The sequence below is a fragment of the Pongo abelii genome, chromosome 10 (assembly GCF_028885655.2).
Source record: "Pongo abelii isolate AG06213 chromosome 10, NHGRI_mPonAbe1-v2.0_pri, whole genome shotgun sequence".
Lineage (NCBI taxonomy): Eukaryota > Metazoa > Chordata > Mammalia > Primates > Hominidae > Pongo > Pongo abelii.
In genome coordinates, this window is record NC_071995.2 from 38,536,427 (window position 1) to 38,554,350 (window position 17,924).

Consider the following 17,924-nt stretch of genomic DNA (forward strand, 5'->3'; position numbering starts at 1 on the left):
AGCTGTGTAAACATTGTTAATGACTTTGTAGAAAATGGTTAGACTTTTGTTTATAGAGTGTAAAGAAATCACTGTGAGGCTGATCTAAAACATACCATTAGTCAGTTAAAGGGGGTTTCATCACCTATATTTAAATTGTATTTAATAATCCAAAAATTAACTGGAGAGAGATATTTATATGAAAGTGTTTAATTGACTTTGCATTTAATTGTATAGTATCCCCTTTTAAAGGGGTAGCAATTTTAAAATTCAAAACTAGTTTTAGTTCCAGAAAATTTCATGTATTCATCTCATGCATTTAACTTTTATGTACATATGTTGCAAAGCTTTACATCCACACACACATATCCATATACATGCATTACCTAAACCTCACAATAATACTCTTAGTAGGAACTTGGATCTTCATTTTAAAGACTGACACCTCAGAAGATTAAGGGACTTGAGCAGCAGAGGCAGAATTTCAGATCGAGTCTGAGAGGAAATTGTCCCTCAGTTTTGAATTGTAGAGTAGGAGATATTGGTGTCTTTTTGCCTAGAATAATATGTGCTTAAGTTGAATAAGCTTCTGATGATCTCTTGGAAATAGAACTTTGTAGTGAATGTTGTTCAACATCAAATTTTTGGTTAAATATTTTTTTAAAAAATGAACTTTCACAAGGTTGAAATAGAGGTACAATTTATGGATAAAGGCACATTTTTCTTTTGTGCCTGATGTGCCAAAAATTCTTTTTTGTAAAAGTGATATGACCATTTGCTGATATATATGAATATTTCTTCAATATTCTTGCGATGTTCTCTGTCAATGTAAATGATTGTCTAATCATCAGTGCGATGAAAAACTCGTTTCATTTGTCATGATGGAACACACTTTCCTTACACAGCAGTACTAAATTCTTTGTAAATAATAGTTGCTAATATATTGTTGAAGCATTTTATAATAATTTATTTGGACTATCCAGCACCAGAATAAAACACGACAAGAGCTAGATGGAGGTCTGTCCAGCAGAAAAATGCGTATCTAGATATAGGACAGATTTCTCAAATGAGAAAACCCTAGTGTTGTCTAAGGGAAAGAGGGAGAAGGAAGAAGAATGACAAGTAGAGGAAGAGAGAAGGAGAAAGAAAGACGAAGGTGTGTCATACTGCCTTGCCTTACTATATTGAGAAGTGTTGTTGTTTTAAAATATGTATAAGAGTTTTAGTAAAGGATGCCGGAGAACAGAAGGTGAATTCTCCTGGAAATTAACAGAGTGCCAGTCCGTGTCAGGGATCCATCAGTCATGGAGACCCACAGAAATGTGTGAGGTTGTGAGATGCAGCAGTAGCAGCAGCAGCAGTACCTGGCATAAGGCCTGGCTGGGTGTGCAAGAGTTCACAGGGCTCTGAAGGCTAACACGTTCAGGGAGCTGGCCAGCACAGCACGGCCTCAGGAACAGGAATGCACCCCCAGTTCCTGCTTCTGGTTCTTCTGTTATTTCAGTTGTTGAGAAGAAACAAGCCTGCTCCTGCGACTGGCACATGTTTGTCAGAGTTGCTTGTTTTTTTGCCTCTGTCACTTCATTTTTCGCAACACTTTCAGGTCCATGGAGGTCAGGGGGCTAGCTGTGAAATACTAAGTGGTGTGGCCTCAAACGAGTAGTAGTAAGGGCAGTTTCTTTCACATTAGCAGGACGGGCTCAGCTTGCTGCCTTCTCTACTGTGCTGCTGAAGGATGTGATCAGAGAGTCACAAATGATGGGATAACTGGTGACACAATAGAACAGATCACCAGCAGAAAAACAAATGTGTGAACAACATATGAAAGATACTTTTATACCCAAATGGCAAGAAATCCGTATCATAAAATAAATTACATGCTGCTGGGGATGTCTCACTGTCCTACTGAAAGACAAAACATTTTGAAGTGAAGGAAAAGATAGCATGGAATAACACAGAGAGGCTCAAAATAATGAAAATAACTTTTCATTCTGATTAGAGTGTACATATTCAGAACTGGAAAACAGAGACTTCCAGTAACGCCCAATAAACCACATATTTCAAAATGCTTTTAAATATTGATACTTAAAATATCCTTTCCTGGAGTGTATTTATAAACTACAAGAATCCCTAACAAGGATCAAAGCCCCAGTAAGAGACATTTTCTTTCCTTCTTTCTTTCTCATCTCTTCTCTTCTTTTTGAGATAGAGTCTCACTCTGTTGCCTAGGCTGGAGTGCAGTGGCGTGATCTCGGCTCACTGCAAGCTCCGCCTCCCGGGTTCACGCCATTCTCCTGCCTCAGACTCCTGAGTAGCTGGGACTACAGGCGCCTGCCACCACGCACAGCTAATTTTTTGTATTTTTAGTAGAGATGGGGTTTCACCGTGTTAGCCAGGATGGTCTCGATCTCCTGACCTCGTGATCCGCCCACCTTGGCCTCCCAAAGGGCTGGATTACAGGCGTAAGCCACCCCTCCCGGCCCTCTTCTCTTTTTCCTTCTCCTTCTTCTTTTTCCTTCTCCTTCTTCTTTTTCCTTCCCTCCCTTCCTTCCTTCCTTCCTTCTTTCCTTCCTTCCTCCCTCCCTCCCTCTCTCTCTTTCATTCTTTCTTTTTTATTTTTCTTTCTTTCTCAGAGTTTCACTCTGTCACCCAGGCTGGAGTACAGTGGCACGATCTCCACTCACTGCAACCTCTGGCTCCCGGGTTCAAGCAATTCTCCTGCCTCAGCCTCCCAAGTAGCTGGGATTACAGGTGCATGCCACCATGCTCAGCTAATTTTTTGTATTTTTACTAGAGATGGGGTTTCATTACGTTGGCCAGGCTGGTCTCGAACTCCTGACCTCTGGTGATCCACCCGCCTCGGCCTCCCAAATTGCTGGGATTATAGGCGTGAGCCACTGGACCCAGCCCCTATTCTTATTTTAGGAAATTAAAGTTCATTTTGGATTGGATTATAATTATGTACATGGTCCATTCATTTCATCATTTATTCAGTAACTCCATATCAAGTGACTTGTGTGTGTCAGGCATTAGCGCCACAACAATGAACAAGATATGTATCCCCTGCCCTGGTTGGCTGATGGCCTAATGGAATAATAAATGGTTACTGAATACTTTCAGTCAACATTTTGCATGCACAGCTTTATGCAAACCTTGCAATAGTGCTATGAATTAGATATTATTTCCATATTAAAAGGTGAAGACAATTAGGTTCAGAGGTTGAGTAACTTGCCCAAAGTTGCAAGCTAAAGAATGGTTGAGGCAAAATTCGGCAAGATCTGGCTAACTTCCCCTGTACACATTTATGCATTTTGGCACATGTTCCCATATACTGTGGTCATTATTGAGAAGGAACTGTTAAATTACATTCTAGCCCTAGAAAAGTTGTCTGTATTTTATTTTCAATTTACTGAGATCTCTTGCTGTATGTGGACACAACTAATCTTTTTTTAGGCCTATCCCACTTCTTTTCCAGATTATCTATACAGTTCGTGGGTAAATAGACCAAAATATCACTGATGTACTCTATAATGAAAAATAAGAGGCAAACTTTCACAGAAATTGCTCTTAATTCTTCACCTTTATTTATCTGTTTCTTTTTCTCTCTGCTCAGTGCTGCTTTCTTGCTCCTCAATACCAACACTGCAGTAGCATCTCTTGCTCTTAAATGTGAATATCTGTGGGAAACATTTAGAATTCTCAAATTATAACAGTTTATTATTACACAAATTAGGATTTCACTCTGTCACTCAGGCTGGAGTACAGTTAGGATTACACAAATTAGGATTTGTGTAATAATAATAAAATTAAAAATAAAAATAATAATATGTCATCTAAGTTAATTTTTACAAAGTCAATTGCTTGATTGGCATTAAAGCTTTGGCATTTCTATGTGTTTGCTTTCTCTAACTTTCTCTTCATTAAAAGAACTGGTCTTATTTTGTATGTGTAACTCAATGAGAAAAATTAGAAACTATCAGGACAAAAAAATGATCAAATTCACATTTTTGTGACAAAGTTTAGATAGGCATAACCAGTGTGTACACATTTCAAAAATTTTCACTTAGGTCTATATGTAGATAATGATGTCATGCACAATCAAAATAAAAAGCTAAAAATCTTTCCACAGATCATGTAATTGATTTTCCTGTCCTCTAAAAGAATTGTTGGCCGGGTGCAGTGGCTCATGCCTGTAATCCCAGCACTTTGGGAGGAAAAAGTGGGTGGATCACAAAGTCAGGAGATCGAGACCATCTTAACACGGTGAAACCCCGTCTCTACTAAAAATACAAAAAATTAGCCGGGCGTGGTGGCGGGTGCCTGTAGTCCCAGCTACTCGGGAGGCTGAGGCAGGAGAATGGCGTGAACCCGGGAGGTGGAGCTTGCAGTGAGCCGAGATTGCACCACTGCACTGCAGCCTGGGCAACAGAGAGAGACTCCGTCTCAAAAGAAAAAAAAAATTGTTTTGCATTCTTCACCTCTATTAAACTATTTATTTTCCTTTCTGCCCAATTCTGCCAAGGAAAATAAACTAATAAAAATTTAAAATTTCAGACATATATATTAAAAAGGAAAAATATGTTTATTCTGGCCCGTATATTACCATGGTCCAGGTAAAAATTTTGTCCAGCCTCTGCCAAATGCTAGGATTCTTGCAAATCAGGGAGTATATGTATTCTCAAAATCCATTAAAAAATAAATAGACTCATATATTTTTCTTTGACATAATAGTATGATGCAAGCAATCAGTAGGATTTTAATGTTGCTGTTTTAAATATGTTTGAGTATATTTATACATTGAACACTACAACATGTGTCTTCTTTTTTTTTTTTTTTTTTTTTTTTGAGATGGAGTTTCGCTCTTGTTGCCCAGGCTGGAGTGCAGTGGTGTGAAGATCTCAGGTCACTGCAACCTCCGCCTCCCAGGTTCAAGTGATTCTCCTGCCTCAGCCTCCCGAGTAGCTGGGATACAGGCATGCGCCACTAAGCCAGGCTAATTTTATATTTTTAGTAGAGATGGGGGTTTCACCATGTTGGTCAGACTGGTCTCGAACTCCTGACCTCAGGTGATCTACCCGCTTCAGCCTCCCAAAGGGCTGGGATTACAGGTGTGAGCCACTGTGCCCAGCCCATGCTCTATCTTAATTTATGTTTTCATTCAATTCTATGTCATGAGATTTCAGTTATGCTATTATATATTCTTTTAAAACAATGATTTAATGTCTTTTCAAGATGAAACTCCTATTGTGTCATTATTGATGAGTGCTCTAATGCCCTAGGCCATATTATTCTTAAGGTGCTCCAGTAAGCAGTGGTTGAGGCATGAAGTCACCAAATGACTCAAATCTAAGAATGCAACACTCCTGTATAATGCCCTGCCTACTGCAGGAAGGCCCATTCCCACCGTGCTGTGTTTACCATGGTTTCAGTGAAAATGATTAACACTTTTTCACGTTTAATAGCATACAGGTCCACACAACTATGTCACTGCACTGCTTGTTCATATATCTGTGTACTACTTTTCTATGAACTTCTTAAGAGCAAGAAAACTGTGCCTTTTCTTTTTTGAGTCTACGTAGCTACATGCTTAGTCACAGTGGTGGATTTTACCACGGAGATGATGGAACTTAAGTTGCAGGGCCCTTCACCTGCATGAGGCTATTCCAGGGTCCTGGGTGAAACCTTAGCAGTGTAATCACATGGTCGTACATTATTGCAAAATTTTTAAAAGCAAGATATTTTAATTAGAGTGCTACATGGTTTTGTAGTTTCGTTTATATTAGTAATTTTATTTTCTTCTTGTCCTGAAAGAAGGCTCTCCGAATGGACAATTTTGGTCCCACAAAACCTTGATTGTCCCCTGTTGACATGCAAGGAACACTTATTTGCTTTTTTCTTGAATAAGTGAAAGAAGTAAAAGGGATGAGGAGGAATGAATATTTTATTAATTAATATATTTTAACATTTAAAATTAGCATGTCTGGCAAAAATTTTCCTTAAGCCACTAACAGAAAATGCTAACATCATCACTCTTGTGTAGTGTTTGTGAGTTTACAAGCTCTTATACAAATGTAACTTCAACCGAATCTTTGAACCAGGCCTTCCGTTAAATGTAACCTTCAATTAAAGTGAATGATATCAAAATGTTTACAACTGTGCTATTTGTAGAAAAGAATCATTATACTCAATGGTTACAGAGGAAAAGAAACCTAAACACATGATTGACTGACCCTCGTGATTGCATTGTGTCAACACTAGGATGTCAGCTGAAGCCTTCTGATACTGACTCAACTCTTTGCATTACACGGTGTTTACAAATATATTTAAATAAATGAAAACTTATTCTACAAACAAAAAACATAAAATCACATAGGTTAATAATGTTTTCCTCAAATGATGAACGTTTCCCATTTCCTTCCCTTTCTTTCTTCTCCTCTTCTCCTCTCCCCTTCCTTCCCCTCTCCTTCCTTCTATTTCTTTCCTTCTTCTCGTTTTCTTTCTTGATGCAGGTGTTTAAAATTATCCAACTGCCATAAAGCTAAATTCTTTTTTGGAAAATTGAACCGAACTTCTACTGAATACAAGATGAAAATGTGGTTGCTGGTCAGTCATCTTGTTATAATATCTATTACTACCTGTCTAGCAGGTAAGAAATATCCTTTGTATATTCTACATATATTATGTCAACATAATTGATATGTGTGATTACTTTATTAAATGTGTTGTATGAAGTAAAAATTCTTATTTTCTCTTGACATCTGGGTCAGATAAGTAGATAAATATGTATTAAGGGTGACCCTATTTCCTTTTTAGTTTCAATTAAGACTTCACAACCCATTGTCAGTCTTGGGGAATAGTGTGCTGGTGAATGTTGAAAATCTAGATCTCTGGGGAGATCTCTGGACTGTAGCATTTTTCTGTTACTGGGGAGTAAATTCTCCTACCATGGCCGGTTTCAACTTGACATCATTTAATGTGGAACTGGAAAGATGTGCAACAGCTCAGCAGTCTGTAGTATTTTCACCACTCTGATATAAGTAACCACAATGGCAAAGAGAATATAAAATATAGTAAATAAAAGAGAGAAAGCAATGGGTTTTAAGCATGTTCCCTTTGTTCTTAGTATAATTTCTTCATTTGTAAATTAATACAATTTTTAATACTGGCCATGTTTAACAACTGAGTCACAAAATTTCTGAAAATTAATAATCACTTCTTAAGAGCTATAAGTAGATGCAACACTCTACCGAATCTCACAACTTTTTTACCAATTTGATCAATATAATTTAAAAAATGATTAAAGTAATCTAGAGTGTGTGTAGGGACATAAGACTAATAAAACGATTTTGAGAGTGCCTTCATTTTAGGACAAAGAAATATTATATTTCTGTCTTTCAAAGGCAAGTGTGAAGCATTCAGACCTATTTCCTACAATGAGAGGCACATCATATCTTTATCTGAAAAATTGATGTAATTACCCAACTAGTGCTTATTGAGCTAGTCCATTATTATGAAAGTATTAGAAAAATTGAATTCTAACAATCAATTTTTCTAATACTTTCGTGTTAATGACCTAACCCCATAGATACTTGTTGAGTGACTGTTTTGTTCAAGATATAAATGGTCCTCATTCTTTTGTATATAAATCCCCACTGATCACTTTAATGATTAATCTGATGGGCATCATTATTAAGAACATAAAAAAATTATTTTATTTTGGGGAATAATTTTTATTATGCTCACTCCAAAACTCAGAAAAGATAATTTCATTAGTACTTAAGGATTTTAATGACATTGATAAATATATATTTTGTAACCAGGGTAATTATGCACACACACCCACATACATATATGTAATTACATGCATAATATATTTACATATATTACATATATAATGTAAATATAATGAAGAAAAAATTTGGTAAAGTCATTGTGAAGTCTCATTTTTGTGAATAAAATACAACAAAAATTATCTTGTTAGTACTGAAAATTCATACAAATTCTACTGACTGCAAACTTTGGTGCTGCAACTATCAATGTAAAGATAAGAAATAAATATCCACGCAGCTGTGAAGATACTTCAACCTTTATAGTAAAGAGTCACTACTCTCATTCCATTGTCTAGCATCTCAGCTATTTAAGTAATGTTTGAAACCACAATTCAAATAATTGCTTCAGGATCAAAATTGTTTTTTCTTTCATTTTTAGAGTTTACATGGTATAGAAGATATGGTCATGGAGGTAAGTTGACCAAAGAGTAAACCTTGTAAACATCTTTTCTCTATTGAATCATATTTTATCTCTGCTTTAAGCTATTAACTCTCTAAACTTTAAGGCAAATGGTTAATGTTAGATCACTATGAAATTTTGTAAGGTGGTCATTCTGAGATTATAAGCAAACTGTTTGTTGAATGAGTGGATACATCATAAAATAAATATCCTATTAGAGGACTGTAGCAAATGGAAAATATTCAATGTGGCTGGCATTTTTTCCTGCATGCTTTGTAACAATGCTATGCCACTAAATTTGGAAGCAATATTTTAAAATTTGTAAGCATTGAACTTATTTTTGAAAGCCTCTTGCTTTGTTGCAAGGGAGATAACTAAACTTAGTAAACTTGGAATCTTAAGATTCAGTTCAATTAAAAGTCCACAGATATTGCAAAATTTATTGTTTAATAATCCTCCCAGTTTAGAGCCTACTTCAACCACCAAACAGATATTGCAGAAATAAAGTCAGGATGGTATACTGGAAAAAATACAGAGTCTAGAGTAAGACCAACCTGAATTTGCATTTTCAGCTCAGTACTCACTAGATGATCTTATTATCTTGTGTAAATTATATAACTTCTATGAGTTTCAACTTTCCAATATGTAAAAATCACAGAATTGTTGTGAGGACTAAAAAATGAATTGCACTGATAACTTGTAGCGTAATGACTGGCAAGTAGGTGCTTAATGAGTGTAGCAACACTAGTAACTTATAAAAGCCACTGCATCACGGTAGGAGAATGAAAAATCATGAAGAATCACTGAACAACCAGTGCTAGAACTTGCATGCCAAATCATGGTTACCCATTGTGTTAGTCTGTTTTCACGCTGCTGATAAAGACATACCCCAGACTGGGAAGAAAAAGAAGTTTAATTGGACATACAGTTCCACATGGCTGGGGAGGCCTCAGAATTATGGCAGGAGGCGAAAGGCACTTAATTATTTATTTATTTATTTATTTATTTATTTATTTATTTATTTATTTATTTTTGAGATGGAGTCTCGCTCTGTCGCCCAGGCTGGAGTGCAGCGGCGCGATCTCGGCTCACTGCAACCTCTGCCTCCCGGGTTCACGCCATTCTCCTGCCTCAGCCTCGCGAGTAGCTGGGACTACAGGCACCCGCCACCACGCCCGGCTAATTTTTTGTATTTTTAGTAGAGGCGGGGTTTCACCATATTAGCCAGGATGGTCTCAATCTCCTGACCTCGTGATCCGCCCACCTCAGCTTCCTAAAGAGCTAGGATTACAGGCGTGAGCCACCGTGCCCGGTCGCAAAAGGCACTTCTTACATGGCCGCAGCAAAAAAAAAAAAAAAAAATGGGAAGAAGCAAAAGCGGAAATCCCTGATAAACCCATCAGATCTTGTGAGACTTATTCACTAAGTATTTTTTTTAAAATAGCCTATGGCTGCTTTTTCCAATTCCTTGACCCATATTATCCTTTTAATCTGCTGCAATCAGTGTTTCCCATGACCGCTCAACAAAAACTGCCTCATTCAGGTCTCTAATGTCACACATTGTAAGTCCAATGGTCAACTCTCAGGCTTCCTACTTAACCGGCTGGCAGCAGTGCTGCAGTTCCAGGTATCATACAGAGACATAACAATGTCTTGTAGGCAAATAGAGCATGCTTATTTTTTTCTTGTATCTATCTACCTTTAAAAACAAGGAGACCTTTCTCAGAAACCTTACACTACAGGTCCAGAGTTGGGTCACACATTCACCACCAAGCCCATCGTTAGCAAGAGTAATGGCATCACTCCCTGTCAGCCTTTACTTCTGAGTCATTTGAGGGATAGGTTGATCCTTGAACTAAGCTGAGCTTTGTCATGAAGGTAAACGGCAGAAGAGGAGCTGATTAGTCAACCAACAATGTCTGCTGAATTACTCAGGTGAATTGAAATTGAGATTTTTCTCACAAATGAAAAAGTTATATCCAATATGTCATCCAGCATATATAATGGTTTTTAATGATTATTTTACAGCAACATTAGTAACTAGTGTTCAAATATATATATTAAAACAAAAACATTTTAAATTTGAAAAACAAAGTACATAAAAGATTATAACAAAATCAAAACCAACTTCACTCTTCATGTCTTTAAGAATATTTTTCTTCTTAATTTTTTTTAGATTTTGTGAAAGCAATATTGTATTCTACTGAGATAAGAGCAAATATGAATAAGTTGCACATAATCTGTAATGTTTAGATATTTAATTAATAACTAAATCATTTGACAGCAAATATTTTAGATGCTTTTTTCCACTTGTGGTCTGCATTTACTTTACTTTCGTAAAGAAAAAAAAACCTGCAGCTATTGTAGGACCAACTTACACCCAGGCTAATCTAAAATGAAAATAAGTATCTTTAATTCCTTTGTAATTCATTGCGAAAAAGTATCTTAAAAAAGAAATAAAATAGCAGTATAATATATATTTTGTAAGAATTGGGATATGAAATAATATATAATTTATACTTTGCACATGTAGAGTTACGATATGACTGTATAATATCCAAAGCTAATATTTAAAAAAAAGCTATCTTCATTGCTTAGCTGTAGGCAGGGCAGGTAGAACATTTCATATATCTTTACAGTACTTACACCAAGATTTCCTGTATATTTTTTCAACTAGACTCACATCAGTCACTAAGAATTATTTTCAGTACATATTTCTATCTCTGAATATGATTGACATTTTATAGCAGCCAGTGACCTGTCACTATTTTGATATATGGTCCCACATAGCCCCATTCAAAATAGACTAGAGTTAGACTGAAACAGGACGAGTTCTGGAAGTTGGCCCACCAGCCCAGTCATGCTATATATTAGGATGTAGTAAGACATGAGGTAGGTGTCAGAAGATGCCCAGCCAGGTATGTAAAACAGAGTCTAGATGCTTCAGAGGTGGGTCATAGGACAAGGAAGTAGTTCCTCTAGAGAGATGTGACAGGCGCCCCTTGGGCAGGTATAGCCAAGCAAGGAGAATTTAGTTCACTTAACTTTCATCTAACCTGACTATATTCTTTATTCTAATAACAGTATTTCTGCAAGTTTTTGAGACCAACTCCTTACTTTGTATGTTTAGTTATGGAAAAGTACTGCAATGTTATCTATTACCCATGACCCTAAAAAATTGGGGCACCAGAGTATTTAAAAGCTAAGCCCATCTTCTCTTATCAGCAAGAAACTGTTGGCAGTGGAGATAGGAAGCTGCAAATATGTGGAAGAAGGATGCTTTGTGACAATTTAAATATTATCTCATTTAGAGATTTTCAAGAAAGCTTACACCACTCCCTACCCAATAATCACTGTAATACTGTAAATGTAAAAATTTCCATTTTAGTCTTTTGAAATTTTGATGCCATCACCTTTTGCTAATAGATTTTTCCTAGGACTCTTCTTATAACATGCTTATGTAAAATTGTGTTTACTAACTAACAGATTGAGGTGACATGTAATAGAATGGGAAGTGGAGTTTGTCTCAAAAAGTATATAAAATGAATACAAATATCTCTGAAGCACAAATCATAATTTTACTTTCAATTTCCGGAAATAGAATAGGAATATTATAGTGGACACTCTCCACGTAGTGATAGGTGAAGTAATCCCATTTGAGATTATATAATTATATTAATGGTGAAAGTGAGAATGAAAGAACAGTGACTTTTGCCTCTCATTTACATTAGTAAATATGACTGCAAATATTCATACATTATTTATTTCTATCTTAATCTTTTCGATCACATTTAAGAAATGTACTTATGTCTGTAATAGATTTATGATAATCACATTATCTGGTAGGAAGTAAATGTATTTGCATTAAAAGCAGATCAAAATAGTGATATGAAGTGTTAAAGCTTCAATTAGCTTGAGAGGTCATCTATAACTTTGTGCTCCTTTTAAGAAGAATCTATCTAGTAAAAAAAAGGAATGTATTTAAAAAATAATTTTCGTTGTTAAAAACACAATCTCTATCTGTGGTTTGTTTCTTATGCCTTTTAACCTCATAATACTTCCAAAGCATCAAAATTTGTCATCTAAGTGTTTCCATGGTTGTAGAAAAAACTCAATAGATGACAGTATTTTCTGTAGGCTGAGAACATAATGCTTACATTACTGGATCCTTTGCTGAGCTTTGTATTGAAATATCCTTCAAAATTCTTTTCCCTGCATCTGAGCACCCTAGTTGAGCTAGCATGGTCAGAAACTAAGGTACAGCCTGCAAGGGAGACATGAGGATTATATTCAAGAGGTTCATGCTGAACCTGGCAATGCAATACAGATGCTTGTTTTGAGTAGTTTTTCTTTCAAGGGCCCAAATATGTTCCTAAAATAAAATATATACAGTAATTGCTAAACCATCAAACAGAATACATTATGTGATTCAGGCTTGAAAAGTTTAGAAAAGCAAGAAGCATATCGTTATGAAATAAAATCCTTAATAGAAAAATGAATGTGATGTGAAGTGTGTCCTATTCTGCTTTTTGTTCTAGGAAAGAGCAAAGGGAAATATCTTAACTGCAATATTCTCTCAATGTGAAAAATAATTTCAGTATTTTCTTGGAGATTCGCGTCTTATTTTAATCCCTGAAAGCTTGCATTGTCTGTTCCTATAAAGGTCAAATATAAGTGGGAGTATTGGGAAATATATACATATAATTTGTGAAAGGTATTACAACTGAGAAGAAAAAGTAGCGTAAGGCACCAATATTATCCAGTTTGGCCTATAAAATTCACTCCAAAATTGTATATCCCCTTCGAGGGTTTGCTCATTCCTTATATATAGGAATAACCCTATATACACACACAGTATAACCTTATAGGGATAGCCTCATCATTATTAGTATGTGACATTCTATAATTTTCAGTGAAAATTTTCCTTGCTAGCACCTTTTTCTTTTTTAAAAAATACATATTATGGGGGAGGGATAGCATTGGGAGATATACCTAATGCTAGATGACGAGTTGGTGGGTGCAGCGCACCAGCATGGCACATGTATACATATGTAACTTACCTGCATGTTGCGCACATGTACCATAGAGCCTAAAGTATAATAATAATAATAATAATAAAAAGAAAAAAAAAAAGAAAAATTTAGGTATGATACTACTTCTGTAAAATATATTATAAGAAATGATAAAGTATTTGTGTAGCAGTGTGCTCCTATATGTATATGGGTAAAACCTTGGAAAGAAAATTAGCAAAATATTACTAGAAAGTTGAATTAGTAATGATTAAATTAATAAAATATTTTAAAAAATACATATTATTAAGATAAAAAAGCTACTTAAAACATATTCTCGGTTTTCTAAAAGCTGACCAACTTTTATCTCAAAAGCATAATATACCTTAAATGAAAGGATACATTATCAAAAGAAATATTTAAGACTACTCATTTCATTAAAATATGAAAATCTGCTAACTAATCTTTACATAGAAATATGTTCATGTGAATCTGTCTTTATTGTATTTGAAGGCGCCAAGCAGTACTTTCAATAATCAAGCAATTCTGAATGACCATAACTCACCTTACTTCAAAGAGATAAAAAAGCTTCTTTCAAGGAAGCAAATGAAATTATAAATTAAATTCAGAATTCTGGACGATGACCCTCCATATAATGACACTTCTAGAAGCCACTTTAGAAGCAGACACTAGACAGGCCAGGGCTGTCTATTTCTACACTGGAAGTACAATTGTGTAACTGGTCTTTATTAATGTAAGCCTGTACCTCTTGAGATGAGTTCATATTTTAGGAAGTCATATTTAATCACTACTATATTCCCCATTATTAAATGAGACTGATATTTAGTTTCTAAAAAATCTTTCCAATGTGCTGCTTGTAGAATGCAAGTCGGAGAAGGTTCAAAGGAAAACTCTTAACCCTGAAGACCTGAGATTCTCTTAACGATGTCTTTCACTGAGCAGATCTTTTGATTTTAAGAAAATCCAACTTAATGCTTTTTTTTTCTCTTTGATAGATCATGCTTTTGGTGTTGTGTCTAAAAACTTATTGAAGTACCCAAAGTCAGATCAAGGACAGCTAACACCTATAGTGTATCAAATTGTTGCTCCCAACGTGACCATCTGAAATTTCTGTGCTACCACTGTTGTAAGAAGTGGAAACTCAAGATCCAATCCAGTGCAGATTAGTGGCCTTATGTTTAAAGTGTATGCATACTTGCAACACACATTCATTTCTCCTTAAATCTCCTTACATGTATAGCCTTCTCCATTGGTAATAACATTTACATCATCACCAGGCTTGTCGCATAAGTATCAAAGTACTTAGAAGATCTTTATGAACTTTACACTCCCCTAAGCAATATTTATTTTTAGTTTTTTAAATGTTTATGAACTTAGACTTAAAAAAATTGTTTTAAAATAATTCACACGAAAGTCATTATTTATCAAGGATTATAGTGGGAATAGAAATTATCTTACCTTCAAGAAGAGAATCTAGATATATTGATTTCTCTACTTGTCTTTTTAAGCATTTTTATATGCATTGAGAAGAAACAACAAGATCTTCAAATTGGCAGGTGTTACTAAATTGCTCCAGTCAGAAAACCTGTGCAATTGGGAGAGACTCAAGGAATAGCTTATGAAATTTTCAAGCTGAGAAGAAAATTAGCATATGATTTTTATCAGCAATAAACACAAGGTCATTTCTTTCAGAAATCAGAAAATCCAGACCTTCCATAAAAAATGAAAGTCTTCAGTAATCAGGACTCAGGATTCATTTCTCATTTTTTCCCTGCTGTGCTGTTACAGCCTGAATAGCCAGAAAATATCAGGCATCTTCAGTAAAAGTATTAGAAGTGAAGCAGAAAACATTATATTCATTTATGGCTTTTACAACCTCAAGAAGGATATGGAACTAGAGACAACCTACAACACAACTTTCAAAATTATTAGCAGAGAGCATCTCTGTGACTACCTCATATTTGTAATCTTAATAATAATTGTGGTAGGCACATGGAGTCCTTAGGACATATGCTCATGTTCCTTTCTTTTCTGAATGTACAAACCCTGTAAAACAAATTGCTTGCCTAAGACAATAACTAGAAAAGTTCCTGGCAGGAGCTAAGTCTCAGTTCCTCTCATTCTTCTGATTCTGATCCAGCTATTTCCTATCTGAAATAGGAAGGTGGTTATGGAATATGTCTGAGGTCTATAAACTATTGAATAAAAGTTTCAGCAAATTTCAACCAAGAATGAGGCAGCTCCCTTTGAAACATTTTCGGTTAACTTATTAATTAAATAAATTAATTCTTCATACCAGTGGTGGGGGCGGGAGAGGGCAGAACTAACTTGAGGATTTTAATAACCATCTATATGTACAACAAAAATGTACTGAGTGTCCCAAACAACACAGTGCCAATAGCACCAGAGATACAAGAGTGAAAACTTGGCTTTTGGTTTTTAGAAGCTTCATGATTAGTTGAATAGCTTATATACATAAGAAACATAAACTAAATTTTGAAGAGATTGACAAATTCATGAGAGTGTTTTTAAAATTAGCATTTATTCACTGCTGATTATAAGCCAGGTACACTGCCATCTTTCATGAATTGTCTCAAAATAATTCTGATAATAACCTTATCAGGTAGATTTTATTATCCCCATTTTATAAAGAGTGATATTGAGCTTTGGAGAGATTAAATAATTTGTCCAAAGGCACGCTGATAATGTTACTGAGACAAGATTTAAATGACATAATGAAACTATTTGTTCAAAAGGAAGCTGGAACAGCACTCTCATCTTCAAGTTTAGTGTCACAGAAGACAAAATGTTTGTGTGCTATTGCCTTTACCTCTCTCTTAAAAAATAACTGGAGGAGTGAATCATGGCTTAGATTGGGCAGAGACATTCCAGTGACCTATAAGAATATTCGTTCTTTCTAGCCACACAGATGATTATTAATTCATTTGAGGCATATGGCTTTGCACTGTGCTCTGTAAATGCTGCCGCAGTGGTGGCATGTGAATGATTCTCTTCTCCTCATCCTGCTGTGAGGTGTCACTCTTCCCTTCCAGGGAGAATAGACCACCAGGAATAACTGCTTCTCAACACGGCTGTTTGTGATAAATTTTAAACCAGTTGTTCAGATCCAATATCCATGTAATTTATTGATTGATTGTTCTAGATGGTGCTGAGTGCCAATGCTAGTCACATGTTTAGAAAAAAATCAACAAAAACTGGCTCAGAAAAGAGACTCATTTTCTCAACATCAAGAAGCTCTCCTTCACATTCAGACTCTTGTTCAAAAATCATTAGGCTCCTTTTGTTTTCCAGACAACCCAGGAGAATGATGTACACAGATGAAAGAGGTAGCCACCTGTTCTCAAGCATTTGCAATCTAGCAGAACACAAAGTTGTACCAAGAATCATAGCAAGTGTATTAAGTACCATAACCTTTATGGGGAGCTACAGGAACTCAAAACAGGACCAGTACAAGCCAGGAGAGATGAGAGGTTTTGGCTTCCTGATGGAACTAACTATGGCTAGGTCACCAAAGGATCATGCAAATTTTGATAACACAAGAAAAGTAGAATGATGATTCTAGGAAAACCAAAAGCATATGCAGAAGCTCAGGGGCATGAAAGCACAGCTTGTTTGGGGAAGTGGAAAGTAGTTAAGTTTGGCAACACATGGTACATTTGGAGAAATGACAGGAGATGCACAGAAAATAATTTTAAGTGAAGAACCTGATGTTTGGCTCCGTATTATGGAGGCAAATATCTTTGTTTTGAATTAAAATGGAGATTCTGTTTCTGATTTTTTTCAAGTAATTTTTTTTCAATGTTCTCAAATTTTCTTTGACTTATAAAGCAGTACAATGTAAAACAATTTTATATTTCTTGTAGTTTCTGAGGAAGACAAAGGATTTGGACCAATTTTTGAAGAGCAGCCAATCAATACCATTTATCCAGAGGAATCACTGGAAGGAAAAGTCTCACTCAACTGTAGGGCACGAGCCAGCCCTTTCCCGGTTTACAAGTAATTTACCTCACTTCTTTTTTCAGAGTGGAGTGTCAGAGTAATGATCACAGATCAGCATCTATGAACTTGTACAGATGTAATATAGTGCTTTCTGCAAATTCCATGGACATTAACAAAAATATTGGCATACAAACTATTTAAAAAGTTGTCTAATGCTCAAATAGCAGATTTTCTTAAATATATGCAAATAATTCTCTTACTATTTTTGGCACAGATAATGTTACTGGCATTTGACATTATCCACTTATAAATTGTATAATGGAAATCATGTTTTTAGGCCTATGAATGGTTACATAAAATTATGCATAATTTAAATATACAGATTTGAGGATAAAATGTTTTTGTTATGTACTGGCCTGGATAACTCATACCTACAGATATGGATAAATTTTTATATTAAGTACATTTAAAGATCTTGCACAAATAACTGTAGAAAGCACCATATTTTTCAACAGTCTCATATCTATATTCCACCCAACACAGCAAATTTCTTAAATGTCTCTACCTATAGCAAAATCTATATAAACATACCTCTTACTATTTTTCTGGGTTACATATGTATGCTATCAAAAACAACTTTATAAAAAGCAACAGTGAGTTTTCCTGCTTCAGTTGGGTCAGAAAGTATACTAACAGTTTCTCATCTGATGCAAAGAATGAGATGCA

General features: G+C 35.4%; 1 protein-coding gene across 5 annotated transcripts in view; it reads left to right on the forward strand.

Moving 5' to 3' along the window:
• CNTN1 (contactin 1) overlaps positions 1-17,924 on the forward strand; it is a 390,365-nt gene that overhangs the window by 221,067 nt on the left and 151,374 nt on the right. For all 5 annotated transcript variants that reach the window (XM_009247616.3, XM_054526301.2, NM_001131517.1 and 2 more), the window contains 3 exon segments: positions 6,489-6,625; positions 8,188-8,220; positions 17,123-17,255. In XM_009247616.3, coding sequence (XP_009245891.1) covers positions 6,565-6,625; positions 8,188-8,220; positions 17,123-17,255 — 227 coding nt within the window. In that variant the 5' untranslated portion in view covers positions 6,489-6,564.